Source organism: Balaenoptera physalus, assembly GCF_965194825.1.
Source record: "Balaenoptera physalus genome assembly, chromosome: 5".
Classification (NCBI taxonomy): domain Eukaryota; kingdom Metazoa; phylum Chordata; class Mammalia; order Artiodactyla; family Balaenopteridae; genus Balaenoptera; species Balaenoptera physalus.
In genome coordinates this window covers 15,385,471-15,405,654 of record NC_138884.1, presented here as the reverse complement: position 1 = coordinate 15,405,654, position 20,184 = coordinate 15,385,471, and the positions used below count along the sequence as shown (strand labels likewise).

The 20,184-nt window shown below is 36.9% G+C and overlaps 1 protein-coding gene and 1 long non-coding RNA gene across 12 annotated transcripts in view; one reads left to right on the top strand and one right to left on the bottom strand.

Moving 5' to 3' along the window:
- BMPR1B (bone morphogenetic protein receptor type 1B) overlaps positions 1-20,184 on the bottom strand; it is a 413,799-nt gene that overhangs the window by 86,639 nt on the left and 306,976 nt on the right. Inside the window, exon 1 of one of the 11 annotated variants that reach the window (XM_082461769.1) lies at positions 2,613-13,755. The exons of the other annotated variants lie outside the window; for them this stretch is intronic. Within the exon in view, the coding sequence (XP_082317895.1) occupies positions 2,613-2,622 (10 nt within the window). The 5' untranslated portion in view covers positions 2,623-13,755. Of the gene's footprint in view, positions 1-2,612; positions 13,756-20,184 lie in introns of those variants that run through there. 11 annotated transcript variants of the gene reach the window in all.
- LOC309660829 overlaps positions 1-20,184 on the top strand; it is a 1,143,314-nt gene that overhangs the window by 1,020,826 nt on the left and 102,304 nt on the right. The window lies entirely within an intron of this gene.

Genomic DNA, 20,184 nt, shown 5'->3' with positions numbered 1-20,184 from the left:
TTCTAATTCTAAAGTTCTTAGGAAGGCATTCAAGGCACTTCATCAATTGACCCAACCTACCTTTCCAGCTTCATCTCCTACCACGGTCTGCTCCGGGTCCATACTTATCATATGCATCATGTTTTTTTCATATTCCCATGCCTTTGCTCATAATATTCTTTCAGCCTATAACAGCCTCCATTTCTACCATCTATGTTACATTTCTCAATCAGAAATATATGCATCTTTTTTGATTTCTCATGAAACTTTGCCAGGTTATACATTTTACTCTACCTTGAAGAACAGTTAGTTGCACACATATTCCGGCCTATCAACTATCACCTCCTGATTGCAAGTAGTACAGTTTTTTTACCTGTGAGTCACCCAGCTGATTGTTAATTTGAATAATTAGCTGTGTGACCTCAGACAATTTACTTAGTCCCCACGAACCTCAATTTCCTCATCTGTAAAAGGAGGACAACGGTATTTATCCATTCATATGTATAAAAAATTTTAGAGCAATAAAATATTTACTTTAAGGAGTCTTCCCCATATAAGTGTGAACAATTTGTATACTATTAATAGCTGAAATTTGTGACCAAAGAAATTCATTGTTTGATGTTAACTAGCTCACATCCTCATCCAACTCTGATTTTAGCATTTGTAAATTTTTGAAGGAAAGACATTTAAGCTTTTAAGTATAAAAACATTTTTTTAAAAAACAAGATTGTGTAACTTTTCTAAGTAGTTTTACAAGGGCAAATATATACACATTATCATAATGGATTCCTGCAGAGCACAAAATAAGCTCATCCCTCCAAGCAAAGTACCAGTTCATCCTGAAATTTTACTACACATACAGTGAAATGAAGGTTATAAATCAACGTAGGACTCCTGGGAAGAGACAAGATTATTCACGGGACTTTACCACTTCTCCATACAATTTGGGATCTCTTTTTTTGCATGCTTTCTGAACATTCTTGCCAATCATACAAAAAAATTAAGCCTGTTTTACAGTTATAGGACATTCACAGTTCAACATCTGGGTCTCCTCTTCTTTCTCTCTTTGCATTAGACAACTTTACAACTTTGATCCTTTAGCTCTTGGCATCTACCTCAGGGTTGTAATAGTGACTTTATGGGAGAAGGAAGCTATAGACCACACTGGGCTGGGAGACAGCAGCCGTATTATAGCATGCACCCAGAAGCAGACTGAGCAGTAGTAACGTACAGAGTGCCTACCTGGAAAAAGCACAAATATTTAGTGTGTTCTTTAGAAAGTTTCCACTCCAAAATGAGAACTGGATAGCTAAGAACTATAAAAGGCAAACTTAACAACAACCACATCTGGCAGTTTCTCTTCTCAAACATCATAAATATAGCAATCACTTTTCCAACAGAAAATAATTATTACAAGTGAAAGTCTACTCAGTTACTGTAAAACAGATCCAGCGTCTTGCATAGGTCTTCTCAGAGACTAAGAAGAGCAGATGGTGAAAGCAGTAAAAGTTCCAATGGAAACTATGACTAATTATTATTCAATTTATGAGGCTTGTCTTAAAGATAAGGTCTGAGTTAAATAACAGCAACTCAGCACTTTACAAAGACAAATTTAATCTTATGACCTATAGTGTGTAAAGCAGGGTGGTAGATTACTTACAAATAAATGAGATGTTCTTTAGAGGAATACATTTATCAGTAGAATACAAATTTTTGGTTTCCAGGTCAGTGCTTACTTCTGCAAATGTTAAGTCTTGTACTGATAGAGAAATATGTGGATGGATGCTTTAGTACTTTTCTACTCATCCCAATACATACTTCTATTTCAAATTTAAAATAATGATGAGTAGGCATGTAACTTTCTGGGCCATTATCTGATTTCATGTCCAAGTATTTCTTTAGTTCCATTACCAAATAACAATGATTTACATGAAATAACAGCAAAAATGGTATAACTGCTCTCATTTCAAAATACCTTGTTAACTCTGGCAATCGCTCATTCATAAAAGACTGAGCTTTTGAAAGTGACTGAATATATATTTATGCATCCCTATATTCTGTGTGACATATTTGGACCAAGAGACAGCTGCAGTTAAAAGTAGCTGTAAGTGGCAGGGCACAGAGGCCTGGGGCCCTGGGGAGAAAGAATGGAGAGAAACTGAAATGAAAAAGGAAGCTAAAATGCTACCCATAAGAACTGAGGATTCACTGACTGTTCCTTTGCACCACCTCAGCCAGGGGAAAACAAAGATCTTTCCAAATTGAAAGGAAAGATTTCTCAAAACAGAAAAGCAGTGTGCCAGGCACCATTCTCCATGTTTTTCATGCAATAACTCAGTTGCTTCTGCCAACAAACTTATGAGTCCTAGAGTGTTATTTCCCCCATATTACAATACAGAAACTGAGGCACTGAGAACTTGCTCAAGGTCATAGAACAAGACAGAGTTGAAACTGAGATTTAAACAATAAGTCTGACTCCAAACAACACCCGATCTCCTTCCCATTCAAGTATGCCATATAAAAGCAGGATTTCCTAGTATCTACAGAAAAAACCACTCACAGAAACAACAGTCAATGCAAAGTTAAAGTCACCATGTAATAATCAAATACATCTATTATATTTAAACTGCTACCTGGAATCATTTTTAGAAGACTCTTAGTTCACTTGCAGAGTGTTTCTGACTTACAAGGAAGGAGAAAGATGTAAGTTTCTACTTGCCACCACTTTCTGCTCGGGGCTTCCAAGTGTTTTGAATCTCTTTTCTTTTGAAGTGAATTTTAATGAGCCCTTAATTGTCAAAGGACTTCATAAATATTCATGAAACATTAAGAGAAGTTGTGTTTCCTTTCCCTAAAAGCTGGAAGAGAAAACAGTTATTAAGACTCCAAAGGAGAGTAGGCATGATGAAAGTCTAAGTGGAATTGTAAAGGTTCAGTATTGTATTAGATGTTTATCCAAATGGTTCATATCATTAGAACACTTAAGAAAATTCTTAATGCGGAGATACTTTTATTTTTGCCTTTATGAGAAGTCCTCCACAGTACCACCTCTGTTGGAGATATTTTTATTTTCATCACTCATCCAATTCTAAATGATCCAAAACATTTCACTAACTCTTTATGATGCCTTCTGCACCACTGAACAGTAAAATGGTTATGATGTTGGGAGGAAGTGATTTTGATCTAAATCAACAGGGCAGGCCCAGCTATTATGAAAGTGCCACAAACCTTTTTCATAAAAAAAAAGTTTTCACACTGGATTTGAGTCTTCAAAGAAAGCGTTCCCAAAGTATTGCATTTTACATCTATCCTACACAGCTGCCAGGGAATATTATCATACAGACTGACTTCTCCTGACGAAGCCATAGCCTCAAATATTTCCTTGTTGCCCAAAGGTGGGAGATGTTCACAAGATATCATGGCCATGCCGGTGTTCCCAAGGTCAGCCTAGGAAATGCAAACCGCCTGGCAAGTCAAACATTAACTCCATGAGAACAAATCTCTCCAAAACCCACCACATCTGATTCACTGAATCAGTCTGAAAAAAGGTAACTGTAAGAAAGGGGGAAATGTTTGCTATTTTCAGATGTACAGCAATGATTTTCTTCCCTTTTCTCTTAAAACTTTTGTCCCTTCAACCAAGAGAGATAAACGTATAAGTTTCTATAAAGACACCTCCCAAAAGTCTCTCAATTGTGAAAGTAACCATAACCAACTTGTCGTTATCACGTAACCAGAAATAAAAGATACATCAGTTAAATTTGGAGAAAATGCGACATAAATATTGAGAAAATGAATATCTTATTTAATGGAGTCTCTAGTTCTACCATTTCCCAAATGAGCCAAACACAGAATCCTAATTCATTTAAATTAAAAAAAAAATTTTATTAAAAAATAATCAGATAATTTTTGTTTTGTATTTGACTCTAAAATATGTAAATAATTCAAATAGTTATTAAATTCTTAAAATCATTTCCACGGGTACTTTGTATTTTTCACTTCCTAAAGTTTGGATTGAACTGGGGGCAGGTGAGGTGGGGAGAGGGGGCACATCTGTGATGACTATTTAATTAGCTATGCTTTGTGGCTAAATAATTATATATTATGTTTATAAATATGCTCATTCTTTTCAAATTAAAAAATAAAATCAAAACTCTGTTTACCTACAATGTCCAGTAAGCACAGAAACATTTTATACTACCTGAATTCAGAAACACGTGACACAAAACAGTGGGCCACAAATATGATGCAGGCATAGAATAATACAACTGGGGGACAAAAAATGCTGAAGGAAATTTTTCCCTGTGGTATCCACTAGATATACTGTTAGTAATTTTTTTAACAGACTAAGTTGTTATTGGTTCATTATCATTATGCTACCACCTTCCAGATGAATATGTATTGTGATGTAAACAAATTAAAAAAAGAATAAAAATGAAAAAGGAAGTATATGCTTTTCTAAATGTCTGTTTAATAATTTAAAATCCAGAATAAAAAACTCAGTTTTTAGTCCCATGTAGTTAGCGTCAATATACATGAAAAATGTCTCGGTGAAGAACATAAACGCTAAAAACTCGTATTTTTTTCTTGATTTTATATTACTTTATTTTGGTCTTATTAAGCATTACCTGACATCTGTTCTCTACCTCTTTAGATACTCAAAATGCCTTACTCTCTGCGAAATCTACAGAGCGATGCCTAAAATGCTTATTAACTGAATGAATTTGAATTGATTTTAAAATTGTGATGATTAATTATTTTACGTGCCAACGTGACTGGTTCGTGGGTACCCAGATATCTGGTGAAACGTCATTCTGGCATTTCTGTGAGGGTGTCTGGGATGAGTTTGGCATTTCCGTTGACGGACTGCATAAAGCAGGTTGCCCTCCCTAATGCAAATGGGCCCATCTAATCAGTTCAAGGTCTGAACAGGACTAAAAGCTGACTCTCCCCCAAACAAGAGGGGATTCCTCCTGCCTGACGCCTTCAAGCTGGGACATTACATTTTTCTTGCCTTCAGACTCCAACTGAAACATCAGCTCTTCCGGGGTCTTGAACCCGCCGACCTCTGTACTGGAACTACACCATTTGCTCTACTGAGTCTCCAGCTTGCCAACTGCAGGTCTAAGGACTTGTCAGCCTCCTTAATCAGGTGAGCCAGTTCCTTATGAAAAAAGATACGTGTACATACATTTCCTATTGCTTCTATCCCTATGGAGAACCCTAATTCAGTTATTCTTGGTTTTTCAAAGTTGCCTAAAATACCCAAGCTTCTTTTAAGTAAATATAAAAGGTTCTTTTAATTCAATCTGAATTACCTTGGGCTCTTGAATTGTGGTTCTCAGAATTTCTTCCATCTAATAAAAAGTTATAATTTCACTGTCAGCAATATAGTTTAGATCTCATGTATGTATTCAGAATCTATGCTCTATTGACGGCAATTCAGGCAGTGTAGCCCCTAATGTCTCGGTGCTCAATGCTAGCTAAGACTATGACATCATTCATAGTCTTAGTGAAATGTAAAGTGCCAACATGAGATCAAACGGCAAGGACTGAATTCAAATAACAAGTCAAAGGTTTCATCCAAAGCTAAGGTGCACTCACCAACTACGAGATGATCACAGCTCAGAAAGAGTGATTTTGGTTTTGCTTCTATAAATTTCCTTGGCAGTATATTTCCCATCTCTATCCTCTATTGGCTCAGAGATTTGTACATAGTAATCTCTTCCAACAGTGTTGCCCCGTGAGAAATCAAATTGTTAAATAAATGTCTAGGTTGAAGACCAGTTCAAGATGCTCAATTCTCCTCTACTAAATAAGGTAATAAAAATCACCAGAGGTATGAAAGCGACTGGCAAAAATCTAAGCTTCAAAATACATGAAATAATATGTTGGTGGAGAACACAATCACTTAAAATTTATATTACTAAACAGAGATATATATATATATATATATATATATATATACCAGAAATATTACTTGAAACATTTAGACATTTTTCATTGTATGCATTCTGGATGTTTTACTAAAGAACGTACTCATTTCTGGTGACTAAAGAAAAAAAAATGTACTTCAACATGTTTTCAATAAAAGAAGATGGCTGTGAAAGTAAAATGTAGAGTTTGAGGCTAGCCAGGGCAAGCTAAAGGTAAATTCTTTGTACTCTAGAGGTACTTAGACACTTCATCCTAAGATAAATGCCTTTTTCATTCTTTCAAAATGTACCAACAAAAATGAATCAGACTTTTTTTTCTCTTCTCTTTTTCAAGGTTTTCTCTTTCGAACTTTTAAAAAAGAGTCTAGGAAAGAAAGAGTGGCAACAGTTAAGAATCACTATGGTCCTATGGGAACATGGAGTAATACATGGTTTTTTCCTTGTTTGATATTTGTAAGGCCTACCTCAGGGCACAATTCCCTTACTAGGCACTAGTCAACCCCCAAGTACCCTTTTCTAAGCTCTAGCCCTCTATATTCAACTAACTATGGGGTCTCTATCATTTCATGCTAAGAGGTCTTGCTGATGCACCAAACTCAACATATTTAAATATGTTTTCCCTCCTCCTTCCTGAAAACTCTCCAGCCTATCCTTGTTCTTTCTACACCTGCCCTGTCTTCAGTGTCTCTCTGATGAACATGCCCACCATCTACCCAGCTGCCAAAGAGAAACCTGAGAATCTTCCTAGATGTCTCCCTCTCTCATATCCATTATACTCAATCCATCAACAACACAATCATTTTAATCTTCTAAATTTTTCTGTAATCATTCCTTAACTCTCTACTGATACTGTTAAAAGATGCTAAATGTAGCCCTCATCATTTCTTACCTGCTTGTCTGCAATAGGCTCCTAATCTCTGCTCTCTAGCCCTACCTTCCTCCAACCATCTTATACTATACCCATAATTACATTTTCTAAAATACACGTTCATTTACTTGCTTAACTCAAAAATTATTTGGGGGCACCTACCAGGTACCAGGCTCTGTTGCAGGTCCAAGGATGTAGCAGTGGAAAGAAAAAGACACAATTCCCTGCCTGACAAAGCTTACAGTTACTGGAGAAAAGAGATAAGAAGCAAAATAAACATGGAAGCATATTAATTATGTTAAGTGCAATGGAGAGAAATAAAGCAGGGAAGGGAGACAGAAGATGTTGTGAGTGGCTGTTATTTTAAAGAGGAGGTCAGAATTTCCTCACTGTGGAAGTCATTTCTGGGAAGGGAAAGGTGGGGAGAGTGAGCTGTGGAATGGAAGCGTTCAGACAGAAGAAAGAGCAGGCAAGAGTCCTGAGGGGAACGTGTACCTGGAGGCCTTGAGGACCAACAGGCACCAGTTTGTCCAGCAAGAGGACAGTAGGAGGAGGTGAGGTTGGAGAAGAAAGAGGGACAGATCCTAGAGGGCCTTGTGGGAACTTCTCCTCCGGTCGCTGTGCCAAGGATAGACTATAAAGGACAAAAATAAAAGCGGAGAGCAGTTAGTAGACGGTAACGGTAATTCAGGCAGGCACTGATTGTGGCTGCAACATGGCTGGCAGTGTGGAGGTGACGAGAAGTGGTCAGATTCAAGATGGGTTTTGAAGGTACTGACTGTCATAACCTGAATTTCCAGGAAAGTAGAGCCTAAGACAACTCCCTGCAAACAGGTAGTTTACTGGGAATGTCGTCCCAGGAATCAGGAGTGCATGACCAGGGCTGTGAAACAGGGAAAAAAAAAAGTGGCAATTTGAGGAATGAGTTACCTAGCTCACTCCACTAGAGGTATCATGACCTGAGCCTCAGTATATCCACCCTGGCTCAGCTCCGAACCCGCACTGGTCATGTCTGGCCCTTCCTTGCAAGTTGCGCGTGAGCAGACTTCCTGCCAGAGCTCCACATGATGCATCAAGGAGGCCGCAAGGCAAGAGGCCAAGAGGTAAGAGAGTGTCCGGTTCCATCTACGCAAAGCGGGGCAATGCCTTCATGGAACTGTTTGCTGCACCTGTGACAGCAGTGAAGGGCGGTTCCACGAGGATTCTGAAGTGGAGTATATGGGGGCCCAATATAGACAGTGTTGGAATAATTCTCTAATGGACTATATGTACTATGTGAGAGGTAAAGAAGAGATAAGGACAATGCCAAGGGCTTTGTCCTAATCAACTACAAGGATGGAACTGCCGTTAACCAAAAGGGAAAACCGTGGGAAATACGATGATGTGACTTCTAAAAGCCAGTCATGGGTCTCTGCATCCTGGGTCCACACATAACTTTATCTTCTGTCCCCTGCTTACAATCTCAAATTAGCCACTCACTACCCCTCACCTCCAACTCTGCAGTTATACTAAACTCAGTCCTCTGGCTACACCACACTCTCTCAGGTCTTTCTGGGATTTTGCTCAGGTTGGTCCCTCTACCTATCTAGTTTATTTGCCCAGATAATTCCTTATCAGCCTTTAATTGCCAACTCAGTTGACACCTCCTTTTTTAAAAAATTTTTAGTGGCGTATAGATGCTTTACAATGTTGTGTTAATTTCTACTGTACAGCAAAGTGAATCAGCTATACGTATACGTGTATCCCCTCTTTTTTGGATTTCCTTCCCATTTAGGTCACCACAGAGCACTGAGTAGAGAGAGTTCCCTGTGCTATACAGTAGGTTCTCATTAGTTACCTATTTTATACACAGTATCAATAGCATATATATGTCAATCCCAATCTCCCAATTCATCCCACCCCCCTCTTTCCCCTTGGTATCCATACCTTTGATCTCTAACGTCTGTGTCTCTATTTCTGCTTTGTAAATAAGATGGTCTGTACCAATTTCGTATATTAACGCATGTATGTGGAAACTGAAAAAGCTGGTATAGACCATCTTATTTACAAAGCAGAAATAGACACCTCCTTTTAAGTCAGATACACACCTACCTATTCCCAAAGTATTCTTTGTATTTGTCTGCCTCCTTCCCAGGATGTGACCAGGGAGTATTTTCCTTGAACCCTTAGGGCATATTACAACACTGGAAGATAGTAGGTGTAAATTAAAGTACGTTAAATTAAGGAATAAATGAATGGTTTCTCCAAGTCATTCTATGTTTATTTTAAAAGCACAGTATCTGTGCCCCAAACCAACTTCTCATACGAACTATTTCAGTATGTCACCTCATCCTCTGAGACACTGACGATTATGTCCAAAGTCACGTAAGTATTTAGTGGCAGGGCAACAATTAAAATTCAATTAGTTTGATACCCATCAGAAAAGGCTCCTGCCTTGTCCCAAACAGTTAACTCTTGGACAAGATCTGAGTATAATAGGCTCTAGGATATTTATAGAATTACGTCGTTAAAGAGTAAAAATGCGTACTGCATTTTCTTTTTTTTACTGAAGTATAGTTGATTTACAGTGTTTCAGGTGTATAGCAAAGTGATTCAGTTTATATACATACATATATATATTTCTTTTTTCAGATTCTCTTCCATTATAGGTTATTACAAGATACTGAACATAGGTCCCTGTGCTATACAGTAGGTCTGTATTGTTTATCTATTTTATATATTAGTAGTGTGTATATGTGAATCCTAAAATGTATCCCTCCCCCTTGCTTCCCCCCTCCCATCTTACTGCATTTTAATCCCAACATTCCATTTAACATAAAAATAAGACCATCTGGAAGTAAAATCGTTGTAGTGAATCCTAAATCTTAAAAGACTCTTAAGGAGAAGGGTGATATGATCAGATCTGTGCAGTCAGCCCCATGTCACACTTACAGGTAAAATATCTTTTCAACATGTTGTCTATTAGTTACAGGACTAAATGGTGGTTAATGCTGTTCATGCAGGGCAGAGACCAGCAAATTTCTCATAGGGCTTTCCTGGCTTCATTCCATTTTAATTCTGATGGAAAATGTGAGCACATTAGTTTTAGATTCAATATAGGTTTCCGTCGGGTAAACTTTTTGGCCGACTGGATTTTCTGAACCTAGCCCTTTTCACTTGGAACAAATGTGCTATTCCAGAAGATGCCAACACATCATGTGTTACTGATGCATAACAAGATTAAGAGGAAAAATGAAAACATTTAAAATGCAAAACATACTTGGGGAAAAAATTACCCAGTAAAGTGACCTGGGAAATGCCCTCAGACATTTTCTAACATTATTTGGAGAATACTTTCAGGATTTAGGAGTACACCTAGGTCCTATTAAAGTTGCAAAATGTTTTAAGTTTAGGGAACAAAACGGCATACAAAATAAAGCATCATTTTATAATTTATAGTGAATAAAAACCCCTTAAGTTTGAAACTTCCAAAGTTCTATTAAGTCCTTAAACAACTCATATTTAATTGTAAGAAACTACAAACTAATATACACTTCTGAAATGTATGGATTAAATCATATAGCTAGAAGTGGTGGCATTTTTATATTTTCCTAAACTAAACTTCCTTAACCAGAAAAATATGGCAGAAGACTCCACTCTCTAACTAAAACACTAATCATTCCATAACTCTGCTCACAAATCTTCCATGAATTTCCATTGCCTGTGGGATAAAGTTCAAACTTACTCACGAAGCAACATAATTTAGTCCAGAGTTCTCAAACTTTAGCCACACACCAGTATCACCTGGAGGGCTTGTTAAAACAGTTTTCTGGACTCACACCCTGGAGTTTTTGATTCAGTAGATCTGGGTTGGCACACAAGAATGTATATTTCCAACAGGTCCCCATGTCATGCTGATGCAGAGACCACAATTTGAAAACCACTATCTAGTAACAATCTAGCTTTGGGGGGCCATTCAGCTCCCCACACCAACTTCTGGCTCTACACATTTTCTCATCCTCTGATTTTGTGTGAACTATTCCAATCACTTTACGTTTATACGTTCTAGAGTTAAATGAAAGAACTCTTACTTAACCTGTACTCTGCGGGGCAACTGTATTTGAATGCTGTCACAACCACAGTCCAGCTGACCCTGAATCAGCTTTAGCATCGCTTGTTACTCATACTCTGGTGTACAAATCTCAAGGCCCTGGGGTCATTTTCCCGTCCTGATGATGGCCATGGCCCTGAGTGGGAGAAGCATGAAACAATATTCTGGGGAAAAAATGTTTTTATTATGACTATGAGCTTCTTCTATCTGACAAGGGCTTGTCAGTGCGGGCAATTTCCCAACTACTCTACAGGAAAGGCATTTCTGCTATAATAACAAGTAGAAAAGTAGTGGGTGCCTCTGATTCAGGAAAGAGCCTTCCTAGCCTATAGCCATGCTCTCTGTCCCCAAGACAATCTTTTAATCGGTATAGGGAGAGTTCATGATAAAGATCCAAAGGCAAATTAACAGATTCCCACAAGGCCCAGATGCAGAATTATGAACAGCAGCTGTCCCAAGAAGATATCTTTTCCCCTTAATTGAACAAGCAGGGTTGCAGGTGGGCTACTCTGCTAAATTTTTAACAAAGGAAAAATGATCTGATTTTAACCAGAACTAGTGGTAACTCTTAATCACAAGGAACTTTTCTCATAAACCAACTAACAAAATAACAAAGCTGCCTCACTAAAATTCTGACTTCAGAAGTAAAACACTATTATAACTGATAGCAGAAAAAGCAAATAGCAGTCAATACAGGAGCCCGAATTCAGTATTTCATTTGTAGAGAACGTTTTCTGGAATCAAAGTCTTCAATTATTAGAGGAAAGGAAAACCCACAATGCTTTCTAGCTGAAAGGGGGATAGGGGTGTGCATACGTACTCAATTTTGTTTTTGGTTATATCTTGTATTATGTAAAATTCTACAAATATACCAAAAAAAGAGAATACTAGGTTCTCACAACTCTTTTTTATAAAATCTTAAGGGATTTTTTTTATCATTAAGGAACAAAATATTATAGAATGAAGCCAAATGAGGACCAATCCCTTCTCCTCCCATATTCCCCACTATCCTAAATTGGCTACTTATCTACTCCTATTAATATTTTAGGAGCTTTATAGAAATATAATTCACATGCCATAAAATTGACCCATTTAACGTGTTCACTTCAATCCTTTTTAGTATATGCACAGAGTTTTGCAATCATATCATAATGTAATTTCAGAACATTCTCATAACCCCCCAAACAAGCCCCATAACCCTAGTAGTCACTCCCCATTCCTGCCCACAGCCTCCCACCCCTGGCAACTTGGGGCTACTGATCTGCTTTCTGTCTCTGCATAGTTTTACCTTCCAGACTTTTCACATAAATGGAATAAGACATGTGGTCATTGCATCTGGCTTCTTTCATGAAGCATACTGCTTTCAAAGTTTATTCATGTTATAGCAAGTATCAGTCCTTCATTCCTTTTTATTGCCAAAGAATGTTCTATTATATAGATATACAACATTTTGTTTATCCATTCATCAGCTGGTGGACATTTGGGTTTTTTCCACTTATTGGCTATTATGAGTAACGCTGCTGTGGACATGTGTGTACAAGTGTTTTGGGGACATTAGGTTCTCATTTCTCTTGGGTAGACACCCAGGAGTGAAACTTCTGGGGCATATGGTAACTGAACGCTTAACAGTGTTAGGAACTGCCAGACTGTTTTCCTAAGTGGCTACACCATTATTTCCAGAAGTAGTGTATGAGGGTTTCAATTCCTCCACATCCTTACCAACACTCGTTATTATCTTTCTGATTGTAGCCATTCTAGTGGGTGAACTAGTATCTCCTGGTTTAGATATGAATTTTACTGAGAGCTAATGATGTTGAGCACCTTTTCGTACAATCACTGGTCACCTGTATATATTCTTTGGAGAAATGTCTGTCCAAATCCTTGCCCATTTTTAAAAGGGGTTATCTTTTTATTATTGATTTTTAAGAGTTCTTTATATAACTGGATTCAAGTCTATTATCGGATATATGATTTGCAAATGTATTCTCCCATTCTGTGGGCTCTTTTTTCACTTTCTTGATTATTTATTTTTATTTGATGATCCATTTTATTATTTATTATTTTGTTGCTTGTGCTTTTGGCATCATATCTAAGAAACTATTGCTTAACCTTATGAATATTTCTATATAATTACTATTTAGACCTAAAAATCACATATGAATTTTCATATGGTAGAAACAACTTAGGTTCCAACTAACAGTGGTTAAGGTTTCCATTTCTCCACATCCTTGCCTAGACTTGATAACCTCAGAGTTATTTTGCCTATTTCTTGACTATAACTTGGTAGCTCAAGTTACTTTAATTTGCATTTCTCTATTTATTTAGTTTCTTTTCCTATATTTCCATCTTCTCTGTTAATGGCCTGTTCGTGTATTCTGACATTTTGTATTTTTCTCATTTTTGAAGACATTCTTTATATATAATTGATATTAAATATTTCTCAGTAACATGTCTTGTAACATGCTTTACAAGTATGTGAGCTATCCTTTTGCTTGTTTGTTATTTGCTTTGTTGAACTATTATTAATTTTACTGTTAAGAAATTCTAAAATAATTTCTTTATGATCTGTGTTTTTTGCAACTTTTTTTTAACTTTAAGCTATACAAACATTCTACTCTAAGAGATGTGGTATTGTATAGCTACTAATGGAAGGGACACAAGAACCAAGCTGTCTTGATTTGAATCTAGATTCTACCGTGTATTACTTTGTAATCTGAAACAGATTATTTAACTTCTCTGAACCTGCTTCCTCATTTATAGGATAGGGGGAATAAAAGCACCTATCTCATGTTGTGTGGCATTTAAATGAGTTAGTAAAGTGTTTAGAACAATACATGGAACATTAGCTATTATTATTTTCTTCTAAACACTTTCACTTTTTGAATTTTACCTTTAGCTTTCTGATATACTTGGAGATGATTTTTATACGTGGTATGAAGTGAGGTTTTCAAACAGTCCACTTTTCCCCACTGATCTCCAATGTCCCCTCTGACACATTATTTCCTTATATATATGATTCTCTATCATGTTCCATAAGTCTATAGCTACCCTAGGCCATACCACACTATTTTAATTACTATAGCTATTAAACTGTAAAACCATAATAAGTTTTTATATCTGGAAGAGCAAGTATACCTAACTTGTTCTGTGCTTAACGTCTATAAATGCAGGCATTTACAAGTGAAAGGATAACAGTGCTGACATTTGTACCCTTAGATTTGTGAATTATAAAATCACAAACAAAACATGTCAGTTACTGTCTATTAGGTGACTAGTATTTAATGTAACTATAAGAATGCTGCTTTCTTTTTAATCCCTAGACCATTTTGATTATTTTGTAAATAATAAGGTAATGATTCACTGAAAGCCACAGGAATAATAAACAAAAAGTCTAGACTAAGAAGTAAAACATTATAGAACTTTTTTGGGGGGATGGGTAATTTTGCTCATTTATCTTTTAAGTACAAATAGGGGATATGCAATCCTCAGCAGAAATTTCAAACTCCTTAAAAAGCAAATACAAAAATCAAAACAAAGCCCCAAAACAAAGGACCAAGTATTCTCACTCAGTTTGCAAAATCACAGCATGGCTTCACAGTTACTGAAAAAAATAGTCAATGGAGAGGTAGAAAAATTAGGATAAAGAGCACAGAAATTTTACCTGGAAAAGACAGTTCATCAATTATTCTAAAATATTCTACAGCAACTTCTCAAAACCATAAAACACAATGTGTAAATCCAAAGGATCCCTGTACAAGTGATATCCGACGATGGGAAGGAACAATGACCTTGTACCTTTAGCATTAAGAAATGAATCTGGGGAGGTGTGAGCACTCACTCTTAAGGTGTAAAGCTGCATATCACATTTCTCATTTGCAGTCATAGCTACTCAGGATATTTTACAAGTAATCTCTTTAGATGAACATTTGCAGGAAATCAGGAAGAGGAATAAACGGAAGGATGCTCCATTCTTCAAGGCGAGATGTAATTTTTCTTCCTGGAAAATAACTCAGTTGTGTTCCTGATTTTGCCTTCTCCTCACCTCAGATGGTGAGGTACTGTGGCTCAGAAGAAACTGCAGATAAGCTGCATTCCCGTGAGCACTAAATTATGACAGCCTAAATGCGGTTGAATATACAGTACTTTTTTACAAACTAGTACGTATTATGGTAAATGGGAAAATCGAAGCAAAGTTATCAGCTCTGAGCTTATTCATACACTGGAATATGTATTTCTGGTGGTGGTGGTAGTGTGTTTTTGTAATCTCTCTCTTAAATAAAATGTTCGTGTGACAAAGACTCTGGCTTTCCAAACATTCTGCCTAAATATTATAGCAATCCTCAAGTCAAACTGAAATGTAATTCTTCAAAGAACAAGAACAAAAACTCTGGAATCCCAAGTTCTGGTTCTGCCACTAGAAGTAATAGTGAGGCTTTAGATAAGTCACCTAATAACTGTGTGCCCCTGTTTCCTCCCTTGTGAAAATGAGAAAACACAAGCAGATCATTAAAATTAACTGGGTCTCGCTCAAATAGGAGTGTAGGTGCCTGTAGCATTTATTTTTACTGGGCGTACTTTAGGTTGTGTAGATGTTTGTTTAGACAAGGGCACTTTATTTTCTGTTGAAGAAAACCCTCCACTGCGTCATCCCACACACAAACTACTTCCGCTCTTACTTGAAAGGAAATTCCTTTTCAAGGTTCACAGTACATTAGAGACAGCTGCATTGCTGAGCTTCCTCCAGAAACTTTAAAAAACTTCAGATGTAGTCCATGCATGACATGGATCATGAAAAGACAATCTCAAGCACTTAGAGACTGCCCCTTCTCTTACCCTCTTTTAATGTTACATATTTCTGGGGTTGTTGCCTGCTTACATTAAGTACTGTGTGTGTGTGTGTGTGTTGTGTGTGTGTTTATTTTAAATCAAGTTCCTGAGGGAATGCAGGAACTTTCTAAAGTGACTATCTTGAGTGCTAATTTCCAAAGCAAGATAAGGTAAAAAGTACATTTCCATTTAATGACATTTCAACAACAGACAGTCACTACCCTATGAACTTCCAAAGAGGCAATCCTCACTTCAAACCACACATTCCCTGGGTATGTTTCCATATTGCCCTGGAACTCATGTAAGTGTTTGTCTGGAAAACTCAATTCTGGACTCAGAACCAGTAAAACAAGAATACCGAACTAGGTAAGAATTCTGGCATAGAACTTTTCCAGCAGAAGCAAAGAAGAGAGTTATGACTTGGTTTATTTCAGAACAGTCACCAAAACTGCCTATGTAGCTACAAAGACAAACTACTTGCACTGGGACTAACATGCTGAATATAATTGGAGGTGGGGGCAGGGCTCAGGAGCTTCCAAACAACAGTATGGTGCTTTCTGAGTGTAGCTGATAGAGCCCAACTCTGAAAAGATTTCCAAGAGCCTACCAGGTGTCCAGTGACAAGCTGGATACAGAAATTACTTAATTAATGTACCTGAGAAAGAGACGGGAAATTTGGGCTTCACATTCTTGTTTCACTCTCCAAGAAATCCTTCACTCCAGATTTGGATTGTTCCAAGTAAATTAAGACTTAACGATCCCTTCTTTATCATTAGTGGCAATATTTTAATAATGCTAGGACAACTGTTTCATTAAACAACAGGCCATACTAATGTAATATTTTATGAAAGGACATCTAAACCAGATATGTGGGTAAGTTACTTTTGAAACAAATTCTGACAATTCCTTTTAAATACCATTAATAAAATAGGTTCTTCTCTTGGTCAGAAAAAGGGGGTTAGAGGTTCTGTCTGCAGGTAAAGAATGAACTGAAATTTATTAACTCTAATCCCGTGTGTACCAAATCCCTTGGGGTAGCTTAATCAACTGCAGCTTTCTGGGCTCAGCTCCCAAGTACTTGGTTTAGTAGATTTGGGATGGGGTATAGGGAACTGCATCTTTAAAATGACCTACGGTGACTGTCATGTAGGAAATACATTGAACCATGCTGTGAGGAAAACTGCAGACTCCTTGTTTCTCAGATGGATCAGCGCCGATTACTCACTGCTCGTCAATTGATTCCCATTCAATAGCCACTGCAGCAAACCCTCACTCAGCTCGCAGGAACATCTGCATAAAATCCTCAAGTCCCTCCAGTCAAGCCAGAAAGAGGCGGAAAATCACCTGATCCTGAATTCTGGTCTCTCCTGCCACAGTGCACCAAGCTGCCACAAAGAAAACACACTGGCCAACGGCTATATTATTGTTGGCAAGCACCAAAATTTGCTCAAAACCTTTACAAATGAAACCCAGCTGCTTAAGCTCAATACCAGATGTCTTCTACAATGTGTGGCTTTGATAGATTAAATTGAGCATAAGAAAGAGATGAAATATATGAAAATCTAATTTGCAAGATGTTTGTCATTAAGGTTATTTAACAAAACAAGACAGAAAATTTTTATATTTTTCACTATAAGAGGTTAAGTAGGATAGATTAACAATATTCATAATAGCTACTAAAATGCATGTTATGAATTAACTGTTTAGTGTATATTTTTAAAATCCAGTCTGAAAACAATCTCCAAAAATGCCCAAGAATGTCTTATGTCTGTAAAATCATGTGATTTAGCATGAGGGTCTTTTTCATTTAAACCCATTCCCCAATTTGAACATGTTTTCACCCAGGGCATAGGAAATTAAGTAGGAAATATTTAGTGATATTCTCCAATTTCAATAAACTGTCATAATCCTATGAAAACATACATATAAAAAACATGTGTGTGGGTATGTATCATATGTACGAGAAAGTATGGAAGTAAAAAGGCAATTTGTTTAGGAACCTCAATTAAGTGGCATCTACCCTTCTGTTACCATGTCACAATGAAACACTTTTTCTGTTGTTTTCCAGGTCACTGCACAGTTCTCAATAACTCAGCTGATTTCAGAGCCTAAATTAAACTCAGAGCCACTCAAATATTCCTCCAATGAACTGCTGCACATTCCCTGACTTAAATGAGCTAATAGTTAATGGGCAAATATAGCATATTACTCTTACAACATTAACCTTTTTCTTTATTCAAAACAGAAACATGAAAAGCATAATGGAATTCAAAAGCAATAAGCAATTGAGCATATTAACTCTAACCAAGACAAACAATTCAGTTGAGATTTAGCTCCATAAAAAAGTGCATCATCATTTCAAGTACACACGATTACAACTGGCAGGTTATTATTTTTTCAGATTTGAAAAATATTGTCTTAGTTTTCTTTTAGAGAAACCAAAATAAAGGTAAACATTTTAGCTTTGATCATGAATATTTCTACAAACGTAATAACAGAAAGATAATTTCATACAAAGTTTATAAAACAAACCTGGCCTCACATTTTCTGACACTGTATACTATTGGCCTTGGCATAGTTTATAGTTAAAAGGAAAACAGAAATAACCATAAAAAATGTTAAGATGCCTTATTATATTAAATTGTCTCACACTTGGCTGATATCTTATCAATGCAGTTCTCATATCACAAAAGTTCCAAATTGATGCAACACTGATTCCTTACCTGTAAAACTCCCGTTAAAATTGTGAAGATACCAAGTCGAATATGGGGACATTATGTTCCCACATTATGACCACAGGATACTGTCAGGCAGTAAAAAACCTGTGCACCAAAGCCAGTTTTCTGCGTGTACTCAAGAGGTTTCTAAAAAGTGAATTCGATACGTACGTTCATTCTCCTCTGGTCTCCAGAAGGGATCAAAAGCATAGTTTCAGACACTCAAGTTCCCAGGATTTGATCAAATGAAAGATGTATACTTCTAGCCACAAACTTGTGGCCTTTTAGGGATCATAATGCAAAATTTATGAGATGTTCTTTGTGAGACATAAGGTTTGCAACTACTGTTTCAATAAAGGAGTAAAAGTTGTATGTAACAATATGACAAAACTAAAGTCTGCCAAGAGAGTACACTACTTGTTTCATATGTTATTTTTTGCCACCACCTTGATATCTTGAATTTCTTCAGCATCTTTTTTTTAAAGAGCAAAAAAAAAAAAAAAAAAAAAAAATCATACCCCTTCATTTACTATTAAAATAATTCTATAGAAACTACAGAAATATATTACCATAATTTTGGTAGTAACACTTCCTGGATATCAAAGTTCACGTAAAAATAAAATGTCTTTTATAATTTTTCTACACATATAGCTAATAAGTCACTTAGTAGCCAACAGGAATTCATTATAAACAAAGGAATACTAGAAGTATTCATACTGCTATTATTAATGACAGTAGCAGCTAGATTAGACATTTCTGATTATCAACCTAACCCAAAACCTCTTCTAGAAAAAACTTCCACTGCCCACTGTATCTGTTATTGTCTGGTGGCCATCTTGCTATTGAGTGACTACACATCCCACCTGCGTTACATTCCATCATTGTTAGGGTCAGCAGTCAATCAAATTCTCTCTCCAGAAGGTTAAAAATAAGAAACAGTGAAACATTTATCAGTTAACTCTGGAGAGCTAAGCAAAAAAGGTCTTGGAATATCAGGAAATGCAGACACTACTTTGGGTCGTGTGCAAAATAATGAGTATGTCTAAGGAGGTAGGACTCCTCTATACGCCAAGTATTGTGCTATGCACTGGGGATTCGGCAATAAATAGAATGGACGTGGTCTTTCCTCTAAGAAGGTGAGCTTCCAGCAGGACAGTGACATGTATAATGATACATCATGATATGTACCATACAAGAGAGATAAAACTTACAATGAGGGATTATATGAAGGGGATCTCACTGAATCTGGATTGTTAAGGAAAAGTTAACTTGGTGACGTTTCAGCAAATGGATAAGCAGAGGAGAAAAGCAAAGAACTTTCCAGGCTGTGGAAAGAGCATGTGTGAAACACCTGAGGAGAGAGGAGTTTGGATCATTCTGGACAGGAAAGGCTTGATAACCACTGAGCAGTGAGGTGAGCTGCAGAGGAGCCAGGGCCTCGCTGATGCCAAGCCTGGAAGGCCGTAGAAAGGTCTGGATTTTACAGTGCAAGGAGTGTCTGCTAAAGACCTTTAAACAGAAAAATGGGAAAAGACACCCAGAGGGAAGAAGAAGGGAATGTCCTCCGGGTCCCACAAGGCCTGTGTTTCCTTCAGCTTTTCTTTATGTCTTCATTCGACTTCTTCCTCTACTTAAGTTTCTGTTCTTTTGCCCAAAATATCAAAATATCAATACTAACAATGTGATTTTATACACATTATGAATTAATATGGAAGTTAACTAATTATGGAAGGAATGCGACAGAGATGACATCAAGCAAGAAATCAG